Here is a 21,501-nt window from a genome sequence, read left to right on the forward strand (position 1 = left end):
TTCTGGGTTATATCATCATGTGTGTTAATGGTCATTTGTTGTTGGCTGTTGTTGCTTCTCTGTCCAAAGAGCTCCATTTAGCATCTCTCGTACAAAGGTTGATTTGGTTTTAACAAATTCCCTTAATTTCTGCTTATCTGGAAATGTCCAAATATCACCATTGTATTTGAGGGACAGTTTTTCTGGGTACATAATTCTTGGTTGGAAATTTTTCTCTTTCAATGTTTTGTATACACCATCCCACTGTCTTCTTGCCTGCATGGTTTCTGCTGAGAAATCCAAACTTAGTCTTATTGGTTGCCCTTTGTAGGTAAGTTTTTGTTTTTCCCATGCTGCTCTCATGATTCTTTGTCTTTGGTTTTGGTGAGTTTGATGATGATATGTCTTGGTGTTTTTCTTTTGGGGTCTATTTTGTTTGGGGTTTGTTGGACTTCCTGAATGAATATATTCTCATCTTTCATCATATCAGGGAAGTTCTCCTCCAACAAATCTTGGACAATTTTCTCAGTGGTTTCATTTTTCTCTTCCTGTTCTGGAATTCCAATAACATATAGGTTATTCCTTTTGATGGTATCTACATGAAACTTAGGCTTTCTTCATTTTATTTTGATCTTTTTTCTGATTGATTCCTTTCCAAAAAAGTATTCAGGTATTTGTCTTCAATCTCATTAATTCTGTCTTCCATTGCATCAATTCTATTCCTTTGCCCTTTCAATGTGTTATCTGTTTCCGGCAAGTTTGTATCAATCTTCTGGATTTCTCTCTGTAGATTTAGAATTATTTCTAATTTTTCATTTATTTTGTCATTTTGTTCTTGTATTTTCTTCCAAAATTCTTCTAGGGTTTTGTATGGGTTTTCCTTGGTCTGTCTCTCAATCCTTTAGAGAAACCTAAATATAATTCTTTTGAATTCTTTATCAGGGAGTTCCAATGCTGCATCTTCCTCGGGGATGTGTTTTGGGTCTGTATCCTGGTCCTTTGTTTCTCCTGCTTTATCTTGCTTCTTTGTGTGGACTGTGATGCTCTGTTGTTTCCGAGGCAGTGTGACGTTTTTGTGTTTATATTTAATTGGTGATTATATGTTGGAGTGACTTGCCCACAATTTTCTTTTTCTTTGTTTTGTTTGTGTGTTATCTATGCAGGCAGGGTACTGTGCTGTGCTCCTCTATTCACTAGCTGACAGCACTTATGCACGCCCCACCTGTCTCCTTTCCTGTTGTCAGCCTCTCGTATGTCCTTGCCACCCCTGACAAACAGAGCCTGTTCTTAGGTCCCTGGAATCCAAATGAGAATGCTATCATTCTAAATTCCAAAATGGTTGCCACTTGTAAACATTCAAAATGGCTGAGCATTCGGTCACTTTAAATATCTAAGATGGCCACCACTTGTAAACATTCAAAATGGCTGCACCCTTGGTTACTTTTCATCATTTTGTTCTTATATTGTCTTTTGAAGTTGTTCTAGGGTTTTCTCTATGTTTTCCTTAATCTGTCTCTCAATTCATTGAAGATACCTAAATATAACAGAGCCTATTCTTAGGTCTCTGGAATCTGAATGTGGATGCTATCACTTTAAAATCCAAAATGGCTGCCACGTGTAAATAATCAAAATGGCTGCACCCTCCGGACAGCGGAAAGTCAACAGCTCAGGTTGTCTTCCACTTTGCTGTTTCCCTTCTTAGTCATAGCCCACCAGGGCAGTGTTCCCTGCAGCCCTTGGTGACCAGGGCTGGTATTTTTTAGGTCAATTTTCAGGTCCCAACACCACTTGAAACTATTCAGGCTGATGGTCCCATCATAGTAGCTGACAGTCTGCAGCTCCAACCATCTCTGTACTCATTGTTTTCGTTTAGGTCTTTCCACTAGTTGGTGTCTAATCCACTTCTGTATAGTTCCTTTCAAAGCTCAGGGCTCCAGAATTATCTTCTTTATCTCTGTCAATTGGTTTTTCTTTTCTTTGTTGAAGAGGGTCTGTGTCTGGGAAAGCTTTATTTTAAAATGTCCTGATTCAACAGAAATTTTATCCTCCAGTTGCTTTGAAATAGTGAGAGAGGAACAGGATTATAATCATTAAGAAATTTAATAAAAGACATGAAGGGAAATATTTGATGTGCTACTTCTTCTCTCACTGACCCTGAGGACCTGAAATATAAGGTCCTCCATGGGAGTTTATGTTTTTTCTGTCCTCTGTCTCATTTTCCCCCCAAGGTTTTGATTTATTTTTTATTTTTTATTATAGTAGCTCTGGTGGAATAGTGCTAACAAGAAGGCTGGTGGTTAAAACCCACCAGCCACTCCTTAGAAGGAAAGATTGGGCAACCCAGTTCCATAGAGATACCACCTCAGATACCCAAGGAGGGGTCTCTATGAGTTGGAACTGACTTGATGACAGTGAGTTTGGTTTAGTTTAAAATGTAGATATTTTTATTAATTCAATTTTCAAAGCCACATTTTGAAAGTTATTAATTTCTTTCTTGTAAATTTTCCTACTCTACTATGAGATGTTAGGAATTAGCAGCTTCTACTTACAAGTATTATTTTCTTTTGCCACAGAAAAAAGATATGCCTTGTGGTCCCTATTTAGATTTTTACAACTTTTGATTTTCTCCTACATACAATATTCATGTTGTATAAACCCTAATCCCTAATATTTCTAGAGTAATGTTCTCTGAGAATTACAATAATTACTCTAAGTGTGATTTGGGGATTTTTTTTTTTATGCTCAAAAATCAAAAATAGATCTAAACCTCAACTTTATGGTTCTTGTTTATCTCTCAATCCATAGGTGGACCATTGTCCTAACTACTAAGAGAATAGTAGTAGTTTGACTGCTAACCAGAAGTCTGGTGGTTCAAACGCACCAGCCACTTCTCAGAAGGAAGATGAAGCAATCTACTTCCATAGTGGTATTGCCAAGGAAATCCAAGGAAGGGTCACTATGAGTCGGATCCAATTCTAAGGCAGTGAGTTTGGTTTGAAGTTGGTAACCAAGAAATTATATCATCAGCATTTGAGATGGGAACTTGGCCTCCCCAAGCAAGAGTTGAGTCAAAAGGGAATTCTACTCTTCACTTCCAAATACCTCGCAGAGCTTTTGCTCTTATAGTTGACTGAGACCAGAAATGGATTTCAAGTGTTGTGGCTATTTAAGAGTAAGTCATAGATGTGAATGGCTTAACATGATACTGCAATCTGAACATATGGTGTTATTTTTGAATGAGTGAATAAACCCAAACCAAAATGGATGCTGAAATAATTTCTCTTCATGAATTATGAATTAAATATTTGAGTCTCATCCCTCATTCTCATCATTTGCTCAACCAGCATTCTATACTGAACAGAATCAGATTTTTTTTTTTAATAAAAGGTCATACCTTTAAAAGAGAGAGAGAGAGAGTGATGTACAAAGGGAAAAATACTAATATGTCAGTTTAGAAAGAGAATATGAGAGTTACCACATCTGAAAATGGGACTATTACTGGAAATCCTGGAGATGACATGGGGGAAACCTCTTCTGAGAAGAGTCAGGCTCTGATTTAGGAGCAGGTAGAGCTGCTCCCAGGCCTGACTCCTCGATGACCTGGGCAAGCTGTCAAAACATGCTCAGCCTTGGAAAAGGTGGAAAATAGAGCTTGTTTGAGATGTTTGAACTTGAAATATACTGAGACTGTACACTGACAGCTCAAACATTCAGAAAAAAAAGTCCATTTATATTATGTTATCTCTATAACTGTTTTTATCTCTGGTAGAGAGATTATGTATGGTCTTTATTTTCTTTCTTTTTCTTTTCTAAATTTTATTTATTTTGTCGTTGTTGACAATATCCATAGCAAAACACACACCAGTTCAACAGTTTTTACATATGCAATTTAGTGACATTAATTACATTTTTTCAAGTTGTGCAATAGTTTCTCACTCTCCTCTTCAGAGTTGTTCCTCCCTAATTACCATAAACTCACTGCCTCCTAAATTTCCTATCTGATCTTTCGAGTTGCTATTGTCAATTTGATCCCACATAGATAGTTCTTAAAAGGGTATAATACTCAAGGAAGACATTTTCATTAGTTAAGCTAACTATTGTTCAGTGTTAAGATGACTTCAAAGGATATTTTTGGTTTAAAGTTTCAACATTATCTCAGGACAATAGTTTCCAGGATTCATCTACCTACCCTTCATGGCTCCAGAAAGACTAGAGTCCATGAGAATTTGAAATTCTGTTCATTTTCTGTTCTGAATTTTCCCCTTTTAGATCAGGAGTCTTCAATAGAATTCTTGATAAAAAATTTTCAGTAATGGTAGCCAGGCACCATCCAGTTTTTCTGATGTCATGGCAAAAGAGGCAATTGTTCATGGAGGTAATCAGCCACCCATTCCATATCCTCCTTCAATTCTTGACCCTTCTTTTTCCTTTATTGCTCTAGGTGAAGAGAGACCAATTATTGAATCTTGTATGGCTGTTTGCAAGCTTTTAAGACCCCAGGCACTATGCAATGACCTAGGAGGCAGATAGAAGCACTAAACATGTTATTAGGCCAATTAACTGTGATGTTCTATGAAACCACAACCCTAAATCTCCAGACCAAGGAACCAAATCCCATGAGGTTTTTGGAGCACAAAGCAGCCTCAGCAGCTACTACTTTTTGTTTTTGTTGTAAATTTATGTATCATACCACATTTGCCAATTCAACTTTGTATAGCTGTACAACTTGACAATTACAATGATCAGCTGTTTAACCCTATCCTTAATCAATGAGATTTTTCCATCATTGTTAGCATACATTTTTTCCCTCTTTCTTGTCCCTGGCAAACACTATTAAACTTTGGTCTCTATACATTTGTCTTTTCCTGTCTTTTTATATAACTTGGTCATAAAATATTTGTCCTTTTGTGATTGGCTTATTTTGCTTAGTACAATGTCTTCAAGCTCCATCCATACTGTAGCATGTATTAATAATTCATTTCTCCTACTCATTGAGTAGTATTCCATAGTACATGAACCACATTTTGTTTATGCATTCATCTGTTGATGGGCAGATATGTTGTTTCCACCTTTTGGCTATTGTGAATAGTGTTGCAAGGAACTTTGATGTACAAGTCTCTTTTTGAGTCTCCATTTTAAAATCTTTTGAGTATATACCTTGTAGTGGAATTTCTGGGTCATAGGGCAATTTGATTTTTAATTTTTTGAGGAACTGCCACACTGTTTTCCACAAAGGCTGCACTATTTTGCATTCCCAGCAATGGAATTTCCCAATATACTTACCAATATTTGTTATTTTCTGTTTTTGTTTGTTTGTTTAATCTTAGCCCTCCTAGTGGAAGTGTAATGGTATCCCATTGTAGTTCTGATTTGCATCTCTTTGATGGCTAATGATGCTGAGCATCTTCTCATGTGTTTGGTGGCCATTAGTGTGTCCTCTTTGGTGAGATATCTATTCAAGTGTTTTTGCTCATTTTATGATTGGGTTATTTTATTTGTCTTTCTGTTCTTAAGTTGTCTATGTTTTGGTTTAGGTTTAAAGATTAACTCAGGACAATACTTTCCAGGGTTCATCCACCCTCCATGGCTCCAGAAAGACATCTATTTTGTCTTTCTGGAGACAGAATATCTATTTTGGTTATTAGAATCTTGTCAGATATGTGATTTCCAAAGATATTATCCCAGTCATTAGTTTGTCTTTTCATTTTTTTTGGTGAAGTCTTTTGATGAACAAAAGTTTTTAATTTTTATGAAGTCCCATTTTTTTTATTCCGTCTTTTGTGGTTGGTGCTTTTGCTTTTGTTATTACATTAGATAAGTCATTGTTGAAATCTAGGTCTGATAGTGTTGCCCCTGCTTGTTGTTCTAAGAATATTTTGGTTTTATTTTGCACATTAAGGTTCTGAATCCACTTTGAATTTGTTCTTGTGTATGATGTGAGGCATAGATCTTGTTACATTTTTCTGCATGTTAAAACCCAAATTTTCCAACACCATTTATTGAAGAGACTCTTCTTTCCCCACCTAATGGACTTAGAAACCATGTAAATATCTTTGACTGTAGATGTGTAGGTTTGTTTCTGGACTTTAAATTCCATTCCATTGGTCTATGTGTCTATTGTTAAAGCAGTGCCTGGCTGGTTTGATCACTGTAGCTGTATCGTATGTTTCAAGGAGCTCTGGTGGCATAGTGGTTAAAGCACTTAGATGCTAACCAAAAGGTCAGTGGTTTGAACCCACCAGCCATTCTGCAAGAGAAAGATAAGGTAATTTGCTTCCGTAAAGATTTACAGGCTTGAAAACCCTATGGAGAATTTCTACTCTGCCCTGAATGGCCACTATGAGTTGGAATCCATTTGATGGCCGTGAATTTGTTTGTTTATTTGTATAGTATGTTTTAAAATCAAGAAGTTTGAGTCCTTGTACTTTATTCTTCTTTTTCAACATTGTTTTAGCTATTTCAGGTCTCTTGCCATTCCATATAATGTTTAGAATTGGTTTTTATATTTTAGTAAAGAATGCTTTTGAAGTTTTGATGTTTGCACAGAATGTATAGATTGCATTGGGTAGTATTGAGATCTCAACTAAGTCTTCCAATCCATGAACACAGAACTTCTTTCCATTTATTTAAGTCTCTTTTAATCTCTTTCAGCAGTGTTTTACAGTTTTCATTGTATAAGTCCTTCATGTTCTGGTTAGATTTATTCCTATGTATTTTATTCTCTTAGATGTTAATGTAAATGGAATTGTCTCTCTAATTTCCATTTCAGATTTCTCCTAGCTGGCATATAGAAACCAAACAGATTCTGTTTGTTGACCCTGTTCCCTGCAACTTTGCTAAATTCCTCTATTTGCTCTAGAAGTTTTCTTGTGGACTTTTTGGAATTTTCTCTACATAGGATCATATCATATGTGAAAAGAGATGATAATTTACTTCTTTTCCAATCTGGATACCTTTTATTTATTTTTCTTGTCTTATTGCTTTGGCTAGGACTTATAATACAATATTGAATAGAAGTGGTGAGAGTGGGCATGCTTGTCTTGGTCTGCTTCCAAGGGGAAAATTCTCAGGCTTTCTCCATTAAGTATAATGTTGGCTGTTGGCTTTTCATATATGCCCTGAATCATATTGAGAAATTTCTCATCTTTTCCAAGCTTGTTTAGGGTTTATACCAACATTTTTTTAATACATATATTTTAAAATATATTTCCAAATTTTTCCATAGTGAAAGTGCAGAGCATTTATTATCAGAATAGAGAAGTATTTATAAAAACCAAATCAATGCATTTACTAGCCTTCCAATTTTGGGGAAAAGAAAATAATCACTTTATGATTATTTACTATTGAGTTGACATTAGAAGCAGACTGACTTTTTTTTTTTAAGTTTGTTTGCATTGTATAGGTAAAGCAACCCCCACCCCCCCTTGTTCTACCCCCCAAAAAAACCCACTGCCAATGAGTCAATTCTGACTCATAACAACCTCCATTGGGTTTCCAAGGTAGTAAATCTTTATGGAAGTAGATTGCCCAATATTGCTTCTGCAGAGTGGTTGGTGGGTTTGAACCATCAGCCTTCTGGTTAGCAATCAGATGCCTTAGGCACTGTGCCACCAGAGTTCCTTAGGTAAAGCAAAGGGGAAGCTGAAGTAGATGAGGCCTAATTTCTACAAGCAGCATACTCCTAGCAGCAGGAAATGGTGATGCAATAAAAAATGTGTTACATGAAGTTATGTGGTCCTTCTGACTCTAGGCATCATGTACTGGATAATTGTCCTGAAGAATAGATACATGTGCATGATTTGACTTGAACTGCTATAGGCTGTGCTGGTGATATGGATTGTTACAAAAAGCACAGTCTCGCTAAGTACTCTCAATATAAAGAGAGGACTTCATCAAGTCTCTTATGCCAAATCAGCTTTCTCAAATCCTGAGGGTTTCTTATTCAGTCTGAGAGGTTTAATTTTTAATAATCAATGAATTAAAATGTTAGAGCATGCCCAAGGGGTTCAGTTTAATAAAGGGGTTTGCCTGGGCTATGCCACCTGAAAATGTGTATAATATTAGAAGCATTCCAGAAGTAAATATCTTTGAATCAGCTCTCTGTGAGGTATAAGTAGTTTCTAACTTACAGAAATGAGTAGTTTCCAACTTAGAAAAGAAGTGTCTCTATCCTTCTGCCTAGACCACATGCATTGCACTGGTGGGTGAAATCCTTGCCCTTTGAATTTTATTGGAATTAAAGTCAATTCATTAAAACGAACTACTTCTAAGCCCCAAATCTACTTAGTTGTTGGTTCAAAGTAGATTTTATTTCCCATGTTTAAAAACATGTGTATTATGCATATTTTAAAGTCTTATGTACCATCATTTATCTGACTTGCTAAAAAGGATTTAAGGCAAAGGTTGAGCTAGGTCTCCAGAGATTTTCATCCTTCCCGGTTTTAGTCCTTCCTTTCTATTTTCCAGCCTTAAATTGTGAATTGCAGATACAATTTTATAATACATTTTAGGTTGAAAATCCTAAGGGATGCATGACTGTCTTTAATCCATGTAATGTACATTTTCATTTTGTATGTTGCAAAATCAGAAACATTCAAATACCATGAAACGAGGTAAGTGGCCTGCGGACTCTGAATGCAGAGATAACAAGTGAATATGTGAGATTTCCTGAGGTTTTAAAGCTCCTGGAAATAAGAAGATAAGGGATTAGAAAATGCTAGTATGCTCTTAGTTATCCTTGAACCTACCTCTATAGCACTAACTACTATAGTGTGGAACTTGATAAGACAGTTTTGTTTTGAACCCTTTCCAGTGACTCTACTACTAAAAGTGCCACAAAACCTCCTAACAAGTCTGGTTTATCTGTGACTCCTACTTGTTACTGACTCCACATATATCATTACAGCCATGTTCTGGTGCAACTCCCTGAAAATATTGGTGCTTCCTTATAAAAATAGTTGCCTTATAAAAGCGGAATTGATTCCCACTCATGGTGACCCCCTGTGGGTCAGAGTAGAACTGTGCTCCAGAGAGTTTTCAAGGGCTGAATTTTTGGGAAGTAGATCACCAAACCTTTCTTCAGCAGTGCCTCTGGGTGGACTTGGAACTGCCGATCTCTAAGTCAGCAGCCTAGCACAGTAACCATTTGCACTGCCCAAGGATTCTGATGCCCCTTACAACATGATCATCCCTACCACTAGAGTAAAAATTTAGTACCAAATCTGCCAATTGAGAGGAGTTCTCTAGATATTTCTTTAGATAGCTAATAGGGTCTTAGTGTCCTCTAGAAAACTAACCTCCAATAGTGTACCTACCACACAGTATATCGTATCCATACACATTTTTACGATTAAGCAAAAAGTGCTGCTCCTTGTCCTAGAAGTAAAAGAGAGATGTAAATGCCAAATCTCTCTCGTTTAACTCCACTGGTTTACCTCATTAATTCATTTATGTAAAACAGGCTAGATGCAATGAAAGAGAAGTACAAAACTTATTAGGGCAAAATTGTTTATTAAGATTTTAAAAAAAAGTTAATTAAACTTAATCTTGAATCTCTTTCAAGTCAGCTCTCTTCCTATTCTTGGCATCATCTGCTGGAATGATGTGTCCCTTTCTTCCTTCTCTCATTCTGCCTTTTATACTCTGCTTTCACTTGGAAACTTGACCAGCCCAGGCCAGCTAATGTGTCTCTGCTGGGTGTTCCCTAAACACCCCGCAGCAGTCCTAAAGTAGACTTACCCCACTTTATTGTAATTACTTAATTCATCATTTCCTTGCGTATTGGTTAGCTCCACCATTGCAGAGGCTTTCCAGCATCAAACCAAGACCTACTCAGAGCATGGCACATAATAGCTGTTCACATAGTAGTTTTCTTTTGAGTGAATGAATGGTGTAATAAAAATATTATGCCTTACCAAATAAACCTAGCTTGGGGCAAAAACTAGTTTCCACTGCACATCAAAAATGAAGTTTCTTTCTTGTGTTCTTAATGTTTAGAAATCACAAGAAAAAGAAAACACAACCTCTAAAAGATGATCTACAAAGGAAAGGGGAAAGCAAGTGGAGAGTACATCTAAATGCAGAAGAAGTCACACTATTAATGAGTTGAATAGGAGAGTGGATCTCCCAAGGGGAGTCCAGCCTCCAGTGGGTGAGATTGTTCCTGTCTTTTTTAGCTATAATACTAAGTACCTTTTAATGATAAACTTACCTGTGTCCTGGAACTCCAGGGAGGAAAATAAAGCAAATCCCCCTACTCTTTAACTTGCGATTCAACAAAGTACGAGCTACTACTTGGCGATTTTTTAGCTCTTTCTATTCTCTAAACTCCCTCTGCTTCCATGGCATACAAAATCTCCATGTATAAATGACAAAGCATTTTAGAATGGCCAAGCAGTTTTCTGATATTGAACATGGCTGGGAGTACCTGATACTGTGAGCTGAGGTGCACGGGATGGTAAACTGGATGCATGGATACTCAGCCAAGGCACAGTCATTTTTTTTTAACCTCAGTATGCCAAAAGTTATTCCAAATATTATCCTCTTAGGCAGTTAAAAAATCATTTATCATGCTGGAACTGCAAGGTTTGGAAGAGGGGTGGTGGTTATATTAGAATCTTCTATTGTGAGTGTGGGCCAGATAGAAAGTACAATGAACTGATAACTATGATTATAAACATACTATGTTAGTGGTAATGCCTAGATGTTAAGTGTACATATATGTAACAGAGATGTGGGAAGTTTTTTTTTTTTTACATAATTGGCACCATAATGGGTAAAACGGTATGGTAAACTGTGGTGTTTGGCTACCCAGGGTCCAATTAGGAACCATGATAAATGACTTGTATAGTCTCTCCCCCCACCCCACCCCAATGGATTTGTGGTGGATATAACCTGGCAATTCTCAGTGGCATCTTAGTGAGCTGTCTGTCTACTCCCATCATACATTTGGGTATGCATCCATTATACATTTGGGTATGCATGAACACCTTAAATTGGAATTCCAAACTCATTATATCATGCTGTGTTCTTACTTGGCAGGTGTGTTTCTTCACAGCAGTATACAAAGGGAGATGTAATGTAGGGACACTTAAGCTGTTTTTTTATTCCCCTTGGAGGTGCTTGTTTAATTTCATACCTACAAATGATTTGCAATGATGAAAGGATATCGTGATGATAGAGTGACTGTATAAGGGAAGTTGTTACTAAGGTTAATTTGTATCTTGCCTCTTCAGAAGTAGATGCTTCTTCCAGATATATGGGATATGGCTTTGTGGTGTTTGCATGTCTGATAACCAGTGTTTAGAAGTGAATGCTAGTCTCATCAACACTTTTTCTTGGATTTTGTTTGAAAGGTGTGAAAGAGAAAGTATGTAATGCGGGTAATGAAAGTCGAACATGGTGGAAAATATGGAGAAAAAGAAAATCAAAAACACAGATATCAGGAACAAGGATGTCAGGCAAAAAAGGAGAGATGAGGGATGGACTCAAATCAAGTATTATGCTTTTGAGGTTTATGTATGACATTTGTCAAGGACTAGAAATGTACTGAGGAAAAAATTCTTGAAAGGATATATATACATATATTTTTTAAAAAAATTCTATGTAGTACTACTTTTTTTTTTTTTAAAAAAAAAGGACTTTAGGCCATGCAAAGTCCCTGCACCCAGAGCTAAGCTTCTGAAGAAAGCATATTTTTCCTGGGAATGATTTTCATTGTAGTAGTTGTTGTTGTTATGTGCCATCGAGTCGGACCGGACTCATAGCGACCCCTCCTTGGGTTCCCGAGGCAGTATCACTACGGAAGCAGGATTGCCCAACCTTCCTTCCGAGGAGTGGCTGGTGGGTTTGAACCGCCAGCCTTCTGGTTAGCAGTCACGTGCCTTAGGCACTGTGCTACCAGAGCTCCCTTTCATTGTAGACTGCTTCTCTTAAGCCAAATGGCACAATGATGCCACTGCTAAGGCCAGCTCTGCTGGGAGGACTCTAGAAAGACTAGAGGGACCCGTGTCAGCATTTTCTGCCCTTCAAGATCTTGGTCTTCTCACTTTTTGGGACAGTATTCCAACATTTTCCACTGCAACTCTCATTGAGCTATTCTTATGCAGTTTTAGTCTTTTTAATTAAAAAGACAAGACTGTCAATTACTTAAACTTAATTCCCAAATGTAATTGTTACTTTGAAAGATATTTTTTCCCATAAAGCTCGTAGAAGAGAAATATTTCCATCAAATTAAAATTTAGTGGAAGCTTAGATTTTCAAGAAATATTCATCTTCAAATCCCTTCTGGCTCTCAAATAGCACAGTAAAGAACAGGAACAGGGAGATCACCAGAAAAGTCTGACAGGGGTAGGCCGATCCAGACTAGGAAAATGGGAAAAGACATTAGTAAAAAGTACCAGTTCTAACAATTCTCCTACCCTTAAAATGATATTGTAGACTCTTTAGCCATTTTGCTTGAAGCCCTGGAAGGAGCTCTGGTGGCATGGTGTCTAAGGCATTTGCCTGCTAACCAGAAGGCTAGTGGTTCAAACCCACCAGCCACTCTGAGGAATGAAGACTGGGCAATCTACTTCTGTGAAGATTTACTGCCTCAGAAATCCAATGGGGGTTGCTATGAATCGGAATTGACTCAATAGCAGTTGTTTTGGGTTTGGTTTGGTTTAGGGCTCCGTGGGAGCTCTGGTGGTGTAGTGTCTAAGGCATTTAACTGCTAATCAGAAGGCTGATTGTTCAAACCCACCAGCCACTCCTCGGAAGGAAGGTTGGGCAATCTACTTCCATAGTGATACCGCCTCAGAAACCCAAGGAGGGGTTGTTATGAGTGGGATCCAACTAGATAGCAGTGTGTTTGTTTTTATTTTATTTTAGGGGGGGGGGGGTTGGGTAGCACAAACTGTTAAGCACTCAACTAATTATTAGCTAAAAGCTAATTTGAACCCACCCAGCAGTGCCTTGGAAGACAGGCCTGACAATCTGCTTCTGAAAGGTCCCCCAAAACCAAACCTTTTGGTTAGCAGCTGAGTACTTTAACCACTGTGCCACCAGGGCCCCATCTGAAGGGTCACAGCCTTGAAAACTCTATTGAGTAGTTCTACGCTACACACGTGTGGTCACCATGGGTTAGAGCTGACTTGATGGCAACTAACAACAACTTTGAAGCCAAATGTAAATTCTGAGAGAGGTAACATTTTCAAGGTACTTTAAAATATTTACCCAATTGTGTGACCAAATTTCAGATTTATTCTTTCTAGTGAAGTTTAACAGGGAGAGAACAAGAACAGTTTGGGAAACAGAAAGCCAAGTGAAAAACAGTTGGTTGGAAAGAGTAAGACATAGAAATGGGAAGAAAACCTCCCCTTTTACAATTGGGTCTCAGTCGTAGCACTGACAGGTGAAGTATTGGTTCTAGGTGAATTATCAGAAAAACTATCCCACTTGGATCATGGGCAGGAAAAAAAAAAGAGAACAAGCAGGAGGAAATCAGGCCGTTGTTCACAACAGGTAGCCAGAGGATGGTATTAATATCATCACTTGAATTATGTTCACATGTATTCATCAGGGTCGGTGATCTCACTGTTAAATTTGTGTTGACATAGCTGCCAGAGTTCTATCAGCAGAAACATGGTCCTTGTTTCTGACAGCCAATAGGGAAGGAGAGATGCATTTGAAAACTGAAACCCTTTCTAGGACATGCTATAAACTTTTGACTAGTAAATTGGGTAGGTTCTTCAGGTTGATGACTTTGGATTAGTCTGACAGTTGGTAAGGTGCATGACTGGTATCCACTGACAAGTGTATGTCTGTGCACGTGCTCATAATCAAGCTCACAGACCATCACAGTGAGGAACTGCAATTTTGCAGCTCCTCTTGTGTCATATTATGATATTTATAGAAATAATAATAAGCTATTTTTATTTAGTTTGGGCAGCCATATGTATTCGTTTAAAATTGTTAACAGTGTTGGCATTTCAGACATCCTCTGAATCCATAATACATGAAAATATAATGAAGCCACACTGAACTTATATTTAGCTAAGATCCATGCATGGTGATACAAGCATATGTCTGTATAGCAGTACTTTTAACAACTATGACATATATGTATCTTAATATAATCATTTAAATTAAATATACTTTCTAGGAACTTAAAGTTCCTTTTTTTTTGGTACATTATTTAAAATATCACTTTGAGCTTTTAGGCATGGAAAATACAATTTCTTTCCCATTTCACAGTTGGAAAAACTGAATTACAGAAAACAATGCTAGTAATTATCCATGATTAATAGAGGTGTGTATGTAAATGAGCCTGAATGAGTGTGTGAAATTGGATGTGCCAATGCCAGATCACTGTGTTCATGTTTTTTAAAGATGAATGCTTTCATACAAGTCTCTGTGTGACTTACGCATACATCTCTCTGTGTGTTAAGTGTATTTGAAAATGGGCTTTGTAAAAATGTAGGAATATTAAGATAACTGAGTATTATGTCTTCTAGGCATTATAATACATAAAATAAATTAGATGAAGTTTAATCTAATAAGACAGATCCATATTTAGTGAATATGAGTGTATACATATGGTTATTGTTTAATGTACTGTAGATTTATATATGTGCCTGGGGCAAGGAAGAATAGGTTGGAATTTGGTAGCATAGTGCCTAAGGCATTTGACTGCTAATCAGAAGGCTGGCGGTTCAAACCCACCACCTGTTCCTCAGAGAGATGGTTGGGCAATCTACTATCTGTAGTGATACTGCCTCGGAAACCCAAAGGGGGGTCTCTATTTGTCGGATCCGACTTGAAGGCAGTGAGTTTTGAGTGCTGATTAAAACAAGTAGGAGAAGGCACATGTTACTTTCTTAGGGTTCTGGTGAGGAGTCATTGAGTTAATACATGCAAAAGCCCTTAGAACTCTATGGGTACATTATAAACTCACCATGTATATTAACGATTGTTGTTATTGCCATTATTATTAGACAAAATGAAATTGCTGTCATAATAAGGAGCTAGAAAGAAGCATTTTCTCATTGGTACCAAGAAAGAGAGCCCACAGAAAAGAAATGAAGCTGTAGAGTTAGTCAGTCATCTTTCTAGCATGGGGGACATTCAGGCTTCCTTTCCCAGTTTCCCTCCCCTCCCATTGGAGTCTGATTTCAAGAGCCCACCGGCAGTGCCAGGTGAGCACAGGTATGTCCCCCTTCCTCTTGTTCTTAGGCCAGAGCCTGCCCAAAGCAACAGGAAATTTGCCAGGCTGATTTCAGATTTCTGGAAGCCTGGTTTGCTTGTGGATTTGGGCTTAATATTTTCTTAAACTTTAATTTTGGGAGGTTTTGTTTTGTTTTCTGAGAGAGCTTTAGACAGCTGTATTAATCATGCAAACCCAGCCATGTGCAATGTGTTTTATCAATGGAAAAACGGACTGAATGGCAAGCAGCTGTGAAAAACCCAATGCGATGCCTGAGCCTAGGAGATAATCTCAACATTTCCCAAACCCACTTGCCACACGGGGTTAGTGAATGGAAAGGCTGTTCACTTGGGATAAATAATCAGATGGGAGGCAAATAAGTGAGACATATTCCAGGGGTCTTTTTCTCTCTCTCTTTTTTCAAAGTGGCAGTGATAGGAGAAGATGGGCTGATTGAGCCCAGAGAGCCCAGAGCACAAGGGAATGCTTCTTTTTTTTTTTTTTCCAAAGAGGAGGATTATTCTTGTTCTTTTCTCTCTTTCTCTTTTAACTTTCTGAGGCTGATTTTGTCCCCTCCATCTGAACCCACAGTCTTTCTAAAGGTGAAGGTGTCTCTAGATGCACTTTTCATCCTGAAGACGGGTTCTACTTAGGGGGTGGCGGGAAGCAGCGGTTTATCGTTTCCATGTTCAGAAACCCCAGGAAATGATTTGAGTTCCCTCAGACATTTAGAGCTTCTTTGCTCCTCATTTTACAATTCAGTGGATTTTTCTACAGCAGTATAGTCAGGGGTAGTTATGCAAATATATGCAGTTCAGGACTAATTTCAGAATAAATAAACCTGAATTAAAATTAATGGGGAAAAATACCTATCCGAAACAGATCAAGGATGGAACACTGTTTATTTTATATATTTAGATAGATCTTTTAAATTAAGGAGGAGGGAAGTATATATTTTATTTGATTTTTTTTTTTTTTTTTTTTTTTTTTTAGAAGGGGAGGAGACATTTTAAAAATTTCTGATTGGCCACACCTATACAAATTATCCTTTGGTGCAACTCCAGATACTATTGTTATTATCACTGCAGAAAATCAGGCAATATGATGAAGAAAATCCAAGGGAAATACATTTTGATTTATTGAGGCTTGTTTTTGTTTAATCACAGCTTGAAGGGGTTTAGGACTGAATTCCTGCTGTGACTCTGCTAGGTATCACCAGTCAACTTGATGAGCCTGGAGAGTGGGGATAGGAAGGGAGACCATCCAATGAGTGATATTAACAAGGAAGCAGCTGACGTTAAACATCTATTTCTGTTAATTTGGAAAGTAGGAGAGGCCATTCTTTTTTGTATCATGGAGATGGGGGTAGAAAAGGATCTTTATGACTTTATCCTCCTTTCAGTACACTTTACATGAATTAATTGGTTCAAAATTCTTCAGGCCATTTACATCAGTCAACAACTTAGACACATGTTTATGCTTTAGGATTCAAATTTAGGCTGCCAAGTGGATGATGACACTATATGATGTTTCATTAAATGAAGTCTGGGACAGTAGTTATTACACAATGAGGTATACTTTTTATAGATATTGGGGTAATCGTTATTATACAAAGGATTAAGAATCCTATTTTTGATGCTTCTTTCCATAAGAAACTGCATTTCACATGGATTGCCATCTTGATTGGAATAGGAGGAGAAAAGAGATTTGAACTCTAGAAGTTCAAGTTTTTATAACAAACAGGGAACCAACAGCCTCTCACATAGCTATCCCAAGTCTCAACGAACAGCTTTTCAATTTCCACCAGCAGAAGCCCGAAATATTAGTAGTAAAATAAACTATATTTTCTAAAAACTATTTTTTCTAAGGAAACTAACTACATTCTACCCACAATGTAAAATCAAACTAGGGTCATTCTCCAATCAACAATTTATTTTATGGGAAAATTAAAAGCTCAACAAAACCCCACATGCTCCATCCAGACTGTTTTTCAATGTCTGACTGCTGTCCTTTGTGTACAGTGTCTGGCTTCACTTTGTTCAATATTAAATTTATCAAAATGCATGATCAGATATTTGAGTTTGTAGCTGCAGAACAACTCCCACAAAGGATACCTAACATAATATTGACATTGCACAAAGCTCTTCTTGGATGGAGCATGGCTTCTTTGAAACTGTTATCCATTGGGACAAATGTGTGTGTATGTGTTTGTCACATCAAGGTATTTGCAAGATGCTAACATGATAAAATAGTGTCAATCTCTGCAACAACAGTAGAAGATACATGTCTTAAAATAATTGTGACATGTTGGGAATTCAAAAGGAGATACTTTCCAGGAACACTAAGTTTTGTGTCAAGTCTAAAAAACAGCCACGTTTTAACAGTCTTTATATTTAGTGGCTAGAGTAAGAAACAGATTTCATCAATATTTTAGGGAAGTTCTTATTCAACAGAATTCTTCTAAGCGTTTATATTAAAAATAGTTTGGATTCTTCTTAAAATTTAAGAATAAATCTTTTATTACCCTGTCTAGTTGATCCTTTAAACCTTACAATCCTCCTTTAAAATAAGTTTGCACATGTGAATACATAATACACACATTGTTGACACTTTGAATATCTACACCCAATTTCAGTCTAATTTTTAGTTTGACAAGTGTTAATGAAACATGATCCATCTTCAAACTTTTAAAATAGCAGCTTTCTACCTTTAATTCTGAGCACATTTCTTTTACGGTGTGTATGATAATCTTGTTTAATTGGATTTATTTTTTCCACACTATGTCCCGCATGGCCTAGTTTCCATTTTTTCTCAGGTCTTTGAGTGTTATTTGCAAATCACTTTTCTGGAATTTAATTTCAATGGTAGGTTGGTTTCATTTCAGAATTTTTTGCATTTGCCAATCACTTTCTTTGCCAATTTTCCTTTAACTAGCCTTAAGCTAGAAGGTTGTGGTTGCAACTTGCATCTAAATGTCATGGAGGCACAATTTAATTTGAGTGTGTAGATATTTATGAAAAGGAATTCAGGATGTCTACCTTGTTTTTTTTTATTTGTGTTTTCTGAGATAGTTATATTTCAATGAAAAGTTCCTGAATAGGCCAATATGTTAAGAAAATGTACTGCCCTTGTTGTAATCTGGTTGAATTAACCTTTGGCAGTATGTTAATTCATCTTTGTAAGTAATGGCAATGGCTTCAGATTCAGAGTATACAACCTTCATGTGCAATTTGTTTTTTGGGGAGTTAAAGAATTTAACTGGCTATATTCCAAAAAATGTGATCATAGTTACTTGTAATAAATGCTGACTGAAGAAACAATTGATTTCTGAATTTAGCATTGTCTCCTCAACTATTGACTGACTTGAAGTTAGGTTGGTGATAGACCTATTATATGCCTATCAACTGGTTTGATAGCAACTGATTAATTTTTCCATTGAAGGTTTAAGGAAAAATATGATTTCTATCATATTTGAATTTTGTGAATTCTTTTTCCCTTTGTATGTTTTGCACATTATAGATGATGGAGAATGACCCAGCTAAAGAGCTATAGTGATAAAAATCATACTGACCTTGAATAGGGTGGGGAATTGTGGGTAAAACACGCTCTAAAGGGGAAAAAATAGTAAGCATCATGGAGCGTTATATATTTGTAGGTTTAGCTACTCAAACAATGATAAAACTGAAGAATTTCCATGCGTACAGGATTATAAATCAGTGAAAAAGAGAAAGACTCCCAACAAAATGGATTGACGAAATGGATGTAACAATGGGCTCAAAGATAGCAAAAATTGTGCAGATGGCAGAGAACTGGGCAGTATTTCATTCTTTTGCACATTAGGTCTCTCTGAGTTTGAACCAACTCTACAGCACTAAGAACAATAACAAAAACATAGAATTATCTCTCCCATAAATTGTTCTTCTTTCCTTCCTGTTGACCCTAACCTAACAAAGAGAGCTATTAGTGAAATTTAAAACACAGAAACTTTAAATGAAAATTTCTAAGCAGGGGATAACATCACAATGTGGTAACACTACAAACAGGATCCTAACTTCCACTGAAAAATCCATCACCAAGATTACGGATAATTTGGAAATCTATGTGTATCTTCATCCTAGTTCTGGATTCTTTCGCCCAAGACAGATGGACCTATGTTAACTATGGCCTTTTTATTTCTTCTCCTTATGTCTTATACCTCATATCAGTTTTAGTCAAGCATCTGGAAAATTTACTTTAGGAAATAATAATTCAACTTTCCCCTCAGGTTTGAGTTTCTGTAATATTGATATCAGTGCAAGAGTAATGCCAGAGCAGTAAATCTCTAGGCATGATATAATTTTATGGGTTTCTTTTTTAATCCCAATCTCTTGTTATATTTCAGTTGTGCCTAAAATTTGATCAACCAAATCAGTTTTATTTGATGACACAGACTGTTGAGAGTGTAATAGAAAGTTCTTTCCTTTTGAATTCTGGGGTCTTAGCTCTTGAGTCTCTCACATCCCCATATTACTCATAAATTGAGTATACTGACAGAGTTCACACTTTAAGGTACCTTACATTTATCTCATCAAAAACTGGGTTTAACTCTAAATCCTCCATGAGGCTCTTTCAGGAAAATAAAAGGAGCTTTAGTGATAGAATGCCTTGCTTGCTCCCCGCAAACCCTATATTGCAACATAATTAGCACACACTTTTCTACATTCCACCTAGCATTTTGGCTGAATAAAGACATACTTGACATGAAAATCAGCAAAAATCAAAGCCATAAAGACAAATGCATATGTATATATTCAAATTAGTTCTACTGACATCTTGTACCATAGGCTTAGAGAGAACAGAACTTACTGGAAATATAAAAAACCAAAAACCAAACTCACTGCCATCCAGTTGGATATAACTGGATGGCAGTGACCTCTCCTTGGGTTTCCAAGATGGCATAGGGTAAGGATCTCTCCTCGGTCTTCCGAGGTGGTATCACTACAGAGGGAGCTCTGGTAGTGTAGTGCCTAAGGCATTTGACTGCTAACCAGAAGGCTGGCAGTTCAAAACCCAACAGCCATTCCTCAGAAGGGAGGTTGAGCAATCTACTTCCGTAGTGATACCACCTTGGAAACCCAAGGAGGTCACTATGAGTCGGATCCAAATCCACAGCAGTGTGTTTGTTTATCTCTATGGAAGTAGATTGCCCAACCTTCCTTCCAAGGAGTGGCTGGTGGGTTTGAACCACCAGCCTTCTGGTTAGCAGTCAAGTGTCTTAGGCACTACACTACCAGAGTGACTCAAAGTAGTAGTAGCTTAAATGAAAAAGTTTCCTAAGGCTATTAAGAGGGAACAGGTCAATAGTAGCTCAGTGAACAATTGTGTCTTAATTACACAAGTGTCAAGTAGAAAAATCATTTAAACCTCCACTAGTTATTTGATATTAAGTTTCCAGCTTTGAAAATAAATAGCTAAACTGCTTTCAGCATTTATGTAGCAGTTGGAGACCACTGTCCCATATTATACTCAATCTACTGTACTTTATTTTTTATTATTACTGTTATCATTCAGATTGTTTAAATGACTCAGCTTAATATTTTCCCATCACACTGTTCACAGTTGGGTAAATGCACTCTGCCCTTATTTATAAGAGACCATTTATATTGCTAAACCATCACACCCACCCTCCCTTCATTGCCTTTTCAACTGCTTCCAGTCTTGTTATTATTGTCTTTGTTCCACCCTGTTATCATCCTTTTAGCTGCATCATGCCCCATTAGTAATTCTCATTCTCTTAATTCTGTCCTACTGACTGATCATTCCTTAGATGCTTCCCCAACAAAGCTTTTTATCCTTAGTCTTCTATCTTCCTGCTGTTACTTTATAGTCATATGCCAGAGTTTGTGGGCTACTGTGAGAGTGTAAAGTGAAGTATATGCCACTAAATTGAAAAAAAGAAAAAAAAAAAAACCTCCAACTTTTGACATTCAAAAGGAGGAGAGGGCAGAAGCCTGGTCCTGTGCTCAGCAGCTGATAAAAGAGCTAGGGTTGGTCCTAGTGCTTTATGCTATAGTTTTCAGAAAGTCCCTTAATTCTGAGCTTTTAGGTTACTTAATTGCTAAATGGGGAAGCTTGGAAGGAAGGTTGGGCAATCTACTTCCCTAGTGATACTGCTTCGGAAACCCAAGGAGAGGTCGCTATGAGTTGGATCTGACTCCACGGCACATAACAACAACAAATAGGGAAGGGGGTATGGAAAGTGTTGGCTAATTCTACTGAGCCACCATGAGAAACAGTGAAATGGATATTAACTCTTCACCTGAAAAAGTTTTGCATTAAAAACACCTAAAGGACAAAAG

The 21,501-nt window shown here is 37.2% G+C and overlaps 1 protein-coding gene across 1 annotated transcript in view; it reads right to left on the reverse strand.

The window, feature by feature from the left end:
• The window catches only part of LOC103202917 (limbic system associated membrane protein), a 993,414-nt gene that overhangs the window by 17,470 nt on the left and 954,443 nt on the right, over positions 1-21,501 (reverse strand). The window contains exon 7 of the mRNA XM_007947848.2: positions 18,735-18,770. Coding sequence (XP_007946039.1) covers positions 18,735-18,770 — 36 coding nt within the window. The remainder of the gene's footprint in view (positions 1-18,734; positions 18,771-21,501) is intronic.

This window comes from Orycteropus afer, unplaced genomic scaffold (assembly GCF_000298275.1).
Source record: "Orycteropus afer afer isolate SDZICR_OR568_19922 unplaced genomic scaffold, OryAfe1.0 scaffold00195, whole genome shotgun sequence".
Classification (NCBI taxonomy): Eukaryota; Metazoa; Chordata; class Mammalia; order Tubulidentata; family Orycteropodidae; genus Orycteropus; species Orycteropus afer.